At 47.3% G+C, this 8,943-nt stretch overlaps 1 protein-coding gene and 2 non-coding genes across 9 annotated transcripts in view; 2 read left to right on the forward strand and 1 right to left on the reverse strand.

Moving 5' to 3' along the window:
* The first annotated feature begins 1,359 nt into the window (after positions 1–1,359).
* On the forward strand, positions 1,360–1,429 carry LOC115032653. Its single transcript, XR_003838286.1, has one exon. It is a non-coding gene; the product is annotated as a small nucleolar RNA SNORD104 (small nucleolar RNA).
* A 182-nt stretch (positions 1,430–1,611) lies between these two features.
* Positions 1,612–1,744, forward strand: LOC115032713. The gene has a single exon (XR_003838332.1). It is a non-coding gene; the product is annotated as a small nucleolar RNA SNORA76 (small nucleolar RNA).
* An 835-nt stretch (positions 1,745–2,579) lies between these two features.
* Positions 2,580–8,943, reverse strand: part of Tex2 (testis expressed 2) — a 109,467-nt gene continuing 103,103 nt past the window's right edge. For all 7 annotated transcript variants that reach the window (XM_021176086.2, XM_029483456.1, XM_021176084.2 and 4 more), the window contains exons 11-12: positions 6,911–7,031; positions 2,580–4,157 (exon numbers count right to left, since the gene is read on the reverse strand). In XM_021176086.2, the coding sequence (XP_021031745.1) occupies positions 4,035–4,157; positions 6,911–7,031 (244 nt within the window). In that variant the 3' untranslated portion in view covers positions 2,580–4,034. The remainder of the gene's footprint in view (positions 4,158–6,910; positions 7,032–8,943) is intronic.

The following is an 8,943-nucleotide window of genomic DNA, read 5'->3' on the forward strand; positions in this document are numbered from 1 at the left end:
GCCAGCCTGGTCTACAAAGTGAGTTCCAAGACATCCAGGGCTATACAGGGAAACCCTGTCTAGGAATTAAAAAAACCCAAAAACTAAAAACCAAAAACCAAACAAAACTAGAGGAGCCTCTAACTGTAACTCTTCAGAAAAGGAGTTAAAACAACAACAACAACAACAAAACCCAGACAATTAAAGCAGAGAATATCAATAAAGCCCAAAATGATAAATCTCTTTGATGGGGTAGAGCACATTCCTGATTTTCAGCACTTGGGGAGGCTGAGGCAAGATTATGAATTCAAGACCAGTTTGGTCTACTCAAGCAAGACATTCTTTGAATAAAAAAGGAGCAGGTGAGATGACTCAGTGGGCCTCTAGAAACTTCCAACCATTAAACCTATCAAAGGATTACTGCATTTTGTCAAATAGCATTTGGTTGTATAGACAACAGAATTTATATTTTCTCATAAAAGAGCCTTTGCATATTCTCAGTAGTGGGGTACTGCTTTTGAATAATATGCTATTTAAAATTATGCATGAGATTTTATGTGTGTACAGGTCTTAATTTCTCTTGAGTAAATTCCCAGGTATTAACAGGTCACCTGGCAAGTGGATGTTTACAAGAAGTTAGTTAACTCCCTTTTCAAAAATGGTTTGCTCGTTCTACTCCCAAACATAACTGGGAGCAAAGCTCTGTATCCTCGCCAGCTTACAACACACACCTTTCCAACCGAGCACACAATATACAGAATAAAGATCTTAAACTGGGCATTTGAGCCTTTCAGGTGCTGGAATTACAGATGAGTCAAGAAGCCAGGCCAAGGGAGGATAATCTCAAACTGAGGACCAGAAAGGTCCTCGTCATCAAATCAGTATTCGTTCGCGTACGCAGTCTTTGCTCCTACGGCTTTGGATCCTTTGAACCCAAGAGGCACTTCAGTTTATTTTCCCAACCTCAACCTGGCTGCTGGGACAGAGAGTACTCTACACGCGTCACATTTTTATTTGTTTGGTTCTGATTACTGCTAAGGGACCCGCTAACTTAGGTGTAGGGAGCGATTCCCGTCCCCCGCCCCCGAAAAAGCAAGACGCTGGAAACTCGCAGTTTCGTCCCAGCTCTATGGTTGGCGGACCTATCTACACGCTGGAGGACTCAGAAAGCCCAGCCAATGAATCCGTCGCTCTTGTGCACGTGACAAGAAAGCTGGCTTCCTACTGGTCAATACTGCAGAAGCCCGCCCAACAACTTCCGGACTCTTTCTTTAAGAGAAGGCCACACGGCCATTCCGGCCTCTTAGCGACGGGGACTGCTCTAAGGTAATGTGTTCTTTGAGTGAGCAGAGAGGCTGCACGGTTTGAGCTGGGTGGCTGGCGATGATGACACTCCATACAAAGCACGCGTTAGACTGCTGATCCGGGTGATGCGAATCGTAGTCTGAGCCGACCGCACCGGCAGCGGGAGGTGGCGGGCGCAGCCGACTTCGTACCCTCACTCTTCGCTTCTCTTTCAGGTCTGCCCCGCGCAGGACAGCAGACAGCGTAGACTTCTACCACCTTTCCCCAAGCCTCTGAATAAAGTGTTTAAACAACCCCGCTGGTGTCTTGTGTGTCACTGTCGCCGACGCGCTGCCTTTGAGCCCCCGATGCACCTTCTCGTGGTGCCGGGGGTTAAGCTGCGGCGCCATAGCAAACTGCTGGCGCATAACTGGGGCCACCTGCCCTTCGCGGGCGGCCCTTTTAACCGCTAGCTACAGGCTCAGAGCAGCCGACTACACGGCACTTCGGGAGTCGAGGTCAGATGGTGTTGGCCCAGACCATAGGCTTAGGTTTTGGAGTAACTGGCCCCAGTGATAAATTGATTAAAGTATAGGTCCTGTACTGTCCTTTGTACCTACCCCAAGTGTGGGCAGTACTTGAGATGTCCTGCCTACAGGAAAATGGAATGGGAGGAGCCCTGGAGGTGTATGGATGCCATCTGGCTCACGGGCTTTGGGGCGACTGAAAGCTTAAGTGGGGAAGAGGTTGTTAAGTCAGGCCTCCTAGGGGAGTCAGCACACTGGGGATCAGAGTGCTTGGATAGCAGATATACCAGAGGTTGGGTCCCCAGTGTTTGAATAACTTGAGACCACAGACCTAGAAAGAAACTGACTTACAGAGCCTTTGGGGGGGGGGGGTTCGAGACAGGGTTTCTCTGTGTAGCCCTGGCTGTCCTCGAACTCTGAAATCCGCCTGCCTCTGCCTCCCAAGTGCTGGGATTAAAGGCATGCGCCACCACGCCCTGTTTAAAGAGGCTTCTTCGTGTTCCTGAGCGAAGTTGCTTAATTGGAGTTTACTAGCAAGCAATTAGAACAAAGTAGTTAGATGAAATTTTGGATTAAACAAAACAGAAAAGCTTTAAGTCCCATAGACTGACCAGTTTTTCTAGAAAACAAGATTATCCCTCTGGTTCCATACGGAGAAGTAATAATGGATTTCTTTAGTTCCCACCTCTACACTGCTGGAGGCTAGCAAAGGTGGCTAGAAACTAGCCTTGTGAGGGTCTCAGTGCATTCATGGTCCTGTGGGTTTCTCTAAAAAATAACATGCTTGTCTGGTGTTTGACATGAGATATTTATTTCGTGAGACAATGAAAGCGATTTTAAGTTCCCAAATTATTTTAAGCTCGGCGGGGTTCAGTCTCCGATTATGCGTCTAGTCTTGCCTTTAGTTACTGCAGAGAAAGACCAGTGAACAAGGCATGTGGACTCTTGACAGGCAAATGGGAGAAATTAAAGCAGTACTCTGACTGGAATGGTCAAATAATTTGTCATGTTTTAATGGGATGATTAAAATAAAGGCTCAAATAAGTTTTCAATATATTAATTTCTTTAAAGTCATCTTCAAGCAAGGTGCTGTTTAAGAAAAAAAACTTAGCTTTGTCCACAGACAGTAAATTATCAGAAGTTACTCAAGGTAATTTTGACATTGGATGCAGCTTTAAACAAACAAGAAAACCTAGTAGGCCTCCTCAAAGCAAATTATACAATTAGAGCCCCCAAGTTTGTAAACTAAACATTCTGACACAAATGCACAAACGTAAGTTGGCAACATTAAAGAAAGGTCACAAGTGCATGTATGGATGTAGTGCTTGCCACTGAGGAGAAAGGAAAGTCCATTTGGCCACCAGAGAAGGGGACTGCCCACAAACCTCCCAAACCGGTTAGATAATCCTACAGCACACAGAAAAACCAGAAAAGACGACTTTGGCTCCCACTTTCTGGCCCCGCCCCATCAGTACCAGGGAGGGACAATCGGTCATTGTGCACAGTGTTTTGACATTGTCACATCGCTCATGTCTCTAGAAAAGTCAGGATTGGTTGGAAAGCAAGGGGATTGTACCTCTTTGGGATGGTCTGATCTCATGGCTTTGCCTGATGTTTACATGAAGCCCACCCCCAGTGAAAGTGTGGGTGTGTATGTTCTATGGCTACTTGCTTCCAAAATGCACAATTTAATATGAAAAAAGTTGCTATGCCTATTTTACCACCAATGAAATGGCTCACAAAACCACACTCCACACAGGTTACCACAGTGACATTCTCCAAGGATGGAGGGCCGCAGTCATGCGTACAAAGTGTAGAGTGGAAAAATGTTCCATTGTGCACCAGCTGCCTGAGGAAAAGCTTTGGAGGAGTCAAAAGGCCAGGGGAAGCCTTCTAGTTGTACAGCTTTGCTCTGAATGTGCTCATTTGCTGTCATAAAACCTGGTAGATTAAAAAAAAAAAAAAAAAGCCATGGTTCGAGTCAGCTGTAACTCCGGCTCTACCATGACAGTTCAAGTCTCCTTTGCCAGTCAAAGCTTTGCATCAGACAAACCAGATACTAGTCACCAGATGCAGGGGATGACACCTCAGTGGAATGGGCCAGCAGGCAGAGGGCAGAAGCAGTCCTTTGAGAGACAGTAGCTGTGGCACCAGGAAAGGCCACCCCCACAGAACAGATGGCAGCCACAAATCCCACACCTTGAGCTAGGTCTCATAATACTGGGAATGTCCCGTCTTCACCAATCACAGCTGGTCAGAGGTCTCCACAGGTGGCTCTTTCAAGAGGCAGGAAGTGGAGCGAGGGTCCATGGCCGAGTGCATTATAGGAATATAAACGTCATCCATGTTTGGCATGACAAACACTTTCTGTAGGGAGAGATTAGAGGAGAGCATGTATCAGGCAAGCGTCCTCCTTTCATACATGAACTATTTTCCTATGCATCCCAAGCATGTTCTATCATAGTGTCTCTGTATGTGTCGACTTTAATTGCTTCCCACCTTATTATTTATTGAGATAAAAGTCTTTCACCGAATTTAGAGCTAATCAATGACTCTACTGGCTGGTGAGAGAGCTGGGATTTTATGTAGATGTTGGATATTTGAACTCAGATCCTCAGGCCTGTGTTACTAAATGGCCAGCTCCTCCATTCCTGAACTTAAAAAGAGCCAAGGAGGGCTGGAGAGATGGCTCAGTGGTTAAGAGCACCGACTGCTCTTCCGAAGGTCCTGAGTTCAAATCCCAGCAACCACATGGTGGCTCAGCCAAAAAAAAGAGCCGAGGAGCTGGCAGGGTGCACTTGGGAAGCAGAAGCCAGCAGATCTCTATGCATTCAAGGCCAGCCTGATCTACAGGGTAGGTTTCAGCAGCCATGCCTGTTACACAGAGAAACCGTGTCTGGAAAAACCAAACAATGACAAAAAATAAAGAGCCAAATAACCACACCAGAGCACAAATACAGGAGGAACCTGGTGTGTCAGCTTTGAGGTAAGAGCCCTCAGTTTCATAAACAATGTATATATGTAGTAACTATGTAAGAAATGTTCATCAACCTTAATCCAGGAGAACTGGCTTAGCAACTGCACTACTTCAAAATCATGCCCATGATATATTCCAGGTGAATTCATTCTTTTAAATCTTAGCACAAATGTAAGCTGAGTTGTTTTTTGATTTTTTTTTTTTTTTTTTGGTGGGGTGGGTTTCGAGACAGGGTTTCTCTGTGTAGCCCTGGCTGTCCTGGAACTCACTCTGTAACCCAGGCTGGCCTCTGCCTCCCGAGTGCTGGGATCTCAGGCGTGCGGCAGTGGTTGTTCTTTGCACACTGTAACTGTGTGTGTGTGTGGATTCTGACAATGCATTTGTGCTTCAGCAATACTCTTAGAGAAACAAGCAAGCATGCAGAAGCAGTGAGTAGCCTTCAGCTTTCCAACTGTCTCCAATCAATCTCCGTCTCCTCTCTCCTCCCTTTGCTCCCTGTAGACCTCCCAAAATAGTGACCCGCCCAGATGATAACAGGATGCAAGAAACATGAAAAGCCTGAAGGCACGAGGTTTCTCTAACTAGGTTTAAAGTATTTTTCCATCTGGTGAAAATAGTAGGCTTTTATCAGAAACTAATTATTAGTTATAATTATTAGTTATATTTAATCTCTAGCTTTTAAATAGTAATAGCTTTTGACCCGGCAGTGGTGGATTTCTGGGTTTGAGGCCAGCCTGGTCTACAAAGTGAGTTCCAGGACAGCCAGGGCTACACAGAGAAACCCTGTCTAGGAGAAAAAAAAAAAAAAGTAATAGTTTTTTTAAAAGGGCCAGGAGGAAGGTTAGGCAGGTGCAGGTGCTGGGTCCTGAGTCTGAGACCTAAGCTTAACCACCGGCACCCTCATGGAGGAAGAGAACTGACTGCAGGTTGTCCTACACACACACACACACACACACACACACACAAAACTGAAAGTGAGGCCTGGGAGACAACTCTTTCACTTAAGTGCTTTCCTTCCAAGCATGAGGACCTGAGTTTGATCACTGAGACCCCAGAGGTTGGGCAATCCCAGTGCTGGGAAGACTGAGACCCTCAGATCCCTGGAGCTCACAGCCTGCTAGTCTAGACCTTCTCGTCCAGTTCCACACCAATGTGAGACCTATTACAAAATACAAGGTGGACAGTGCCCGAGGAATGACACGCGCATACACACGCACACGCACACGCACACACACACACACACACACACACACACGCATGTACACCCCAATCTTAAAATATACCAATGAAAAAGGAACGCAAATATTCTTCAAAGAGGGAAATTCGTGACTAAGTAAAGAAAGCATTTGCTAACCCATAAATTCTGAGGTAATTTGTTGTTTTTAAATTTTGAACAAGATCTCTCCAGGCTGTCCTGGAACTCAGTATGCAGAACCATCTGGCCTGCCTTTGTCTCAGGTGTCAGGGTTAAAGGAGTTCACCCCCATTCCTAGCTTCCATAAAACTTCAAGACAGCCATCCTTCAAAGTGCTTGGGGCGGGGTAGGATGGTTCTGTGGTAGAGTGCTTGGTTAGCATGTGCCAGGCCCTGAGTTTGATTCCCATCACCACAAGTAAAACAAAACAAAATCTGATCAAAAGCTGAAAGAAACAGCTCATGCCAGGCCCAGGATACTGCTACTGTCCCTAGTGCAGAATGTAGTAAGCAGGTTTGGAGGGTGAACTCTGGCTTAGGTGTTGTTTAAGGGAGGCCCGAATGACTTTAGATTCCCAAGATAGTTGTTGCTGGCATAGTTTCCTTGCATGTTAACTAAACTAAGTAAAGCGACAGCCTCAGAGAGCACCTTCCCTGCCGGATCCGCCGGCTAGGTGCTGCTGGCTGCCCAGTTCCTGACTTCATCCAGGCCAAAGTCAAAGCCTGGCCAGTTTCTGCAGGCTTGCTGGTACTGGGCACCATCCTCCTGCCTTTAAACACATCTGCTGGGTTTCTTTGGAGTCTATTTCATGGAAAAGTTTCAGGGTCTTTGAAACCATTCCTAAAATCCTAAGCCCAGGCCTGAACACAGGTCTTTCCTCCTGGGATGACATCCAGGCCTTCCATCCCACCCGGTGCCCTGCTCTGTGGAAACACGGGGCAGTTTTACCTGAAGCTCCTGCTCCAGTCTCTTCTCAATCCACTCTGTCACGTGAACTAAAGTCACTTCTCTCTCTCCGAGTTTTGGCCGAGCTTTCAGCTCCACATACGGTGGCTTCCGGAAACCATACCTTTGTGAAGAAGACAGTTACCGCATTTAAGGAGAGAACGGAAGTGGGCAAGCGCTGGCACTACAGAGCCCTTGCTGGCAAGGGTTGATCACTAAGTGACCTCCGGTTCTGAACTGCCACATTCCTAACTCAGCACAGCACACGTGAGCTCTGAACGCCGCTGTCTGTTGGGCAGTGTCAGGACTCGGAGGGATTCAGACCAGTGCTGACGACGGAGAAAAGCCGAGAGATCGATCGCAGAAGGCTAGGAACTGAGCACTGCTTTAGGGCTCTTATTTCCCTAAAATGGCAATGGCCTTTCTCTTTGTATTTTTAATAGCAATAAGGTGTTCTCATTATAAAAGCCACAACTTTTGAAAGATGCAGCCTCCTTCTGAATGGCGTCTCTACGAGAGGGTCTGTCCTAAGTAAGCTCAAGCAGAGAAAGGTCTATAGACTGCTTTTTCTTCACCATGTGCTAAGTCATGTTTTTCTCACAGTCTTGCTATGACTGTTAGGCTGGCTTTGAACTCTCCAAATCTTCCTGTCTCTGCCTCTTGAGTGTGCAGGTGCCAGGAATGTGATGCCTTACACTACCTCACACCCTGCCACCCCTGCCTCACCTGTCACACCTCTGCCTCAACCATCACACCTCTGCCTCACCCCCGTCACACCCCTGTCACACCCCTGCCTTGCCCCTGACATCCTTGCTGCACTGTGCCTCTTATGATTCCTACAGCAGATTGACACTCAGAGCTGTTGGCGAAGTGTCCAGAGCAGCAGAGTGTGGTAGCCCACACTTGCAATCCCAACATTCAGAAGGTGAGGTAGGAAGAGCCCAGTTTGAAGATCAAAGACACTAACTAAATAAAGAGGAATAGAGAAGTCCTATAAATCTGTTTTGAGGAATAGTGACAGACATCGCTGTCTGGCTTCCCTCACACCAGAGTGCATGTCGCCACCTCATGAGGGCACAACAGACATAAACATGAGACCCCTTTGAGACCTCACAGCTATCTCCAGTTATTTCTTTGGATTTTTGAGACAGGGTTTCTCTGTGTAGCCCTGGCTGTCCTGGAACTCACTTTATAGGCCACGCTGGCCTCGAACTCAGAAATCTGCCTGCCTCTGCCTCCCAAGTGCTGGGATTAAAAGTGTGCACCACCCCTGCCGGGCTCTATCTCCAGGTATGAACTAAAGGCCAAAAAGGATTGTTACTTTAAGGTGGATAATGAAGAACTGAACATCACTGTGGTGTGTGAATAGGGATGGCCCCCCAGACTCATGCGTGTGAGTAGGGATGGCCCCCAGACTCATGTGTGTGAATAGAGATGGCCCCCATACTCATGTGTGTGAACAGGGGTGGCCCCCAGACTCATGTGTGTGAACAGGGATGGCCCCCATACTCATGTGTGTGAATAGAGATGGCCCCCATACTCATGTGTGTGAACAGGGGTGGCCCCCAGACTCATGTGTGTGAACAGGGATGTACCCCAGACTCATGTGTGTGAATAGGGATGGCCCCCAAATTCATGTGTGTGAATAGAGATGGCCCCATACTCATGTGTGTGAATGCTTGGGCCATGGGGAATAGCACTATTAATAGGTGTGGTCTTGCTGAAGGAAGTGTGTCACTGTGGGCATGGGCTTTGAGGTCTCCTATGCTCAAGCTTTGCCTAGTGTGGAACAAAGTCTCCTTCTGCTGGTCCTTCTGCTCCCCCAGTACCATGCTAACCTGCACACTGCCATGTTTCCTGCCATAAATGAACTAAACCTCTGAGGCTGTAAGCCAGCCCCAATGAACAGTTTTCCTTTATAAGAGTTGCTATGGTCAAAAGCCGGGCGTGGTGGCGCACGCCTTTAATCCCAGCACTCGGGAGGCAGAGGCAGGCGGATTTCTGAGTTCGAGGCCAGCCTGGTCTACAAAGTGAGT

Source organism: Mus caroli, chromosome 11 (genome assembly GCF_900094665.2).
Source record: "Mus caroli chromosome 11, CAROLI_EIJ_v1.1, whole genome shotgun sequence".
In the NCBI taxonomy this organism is placed as follows: domain Eukaryota; kingdom Metazoa; phylum Chordata; class Mammalia; order Rodentia; family Muridae; genus Mus; species Mus caroli.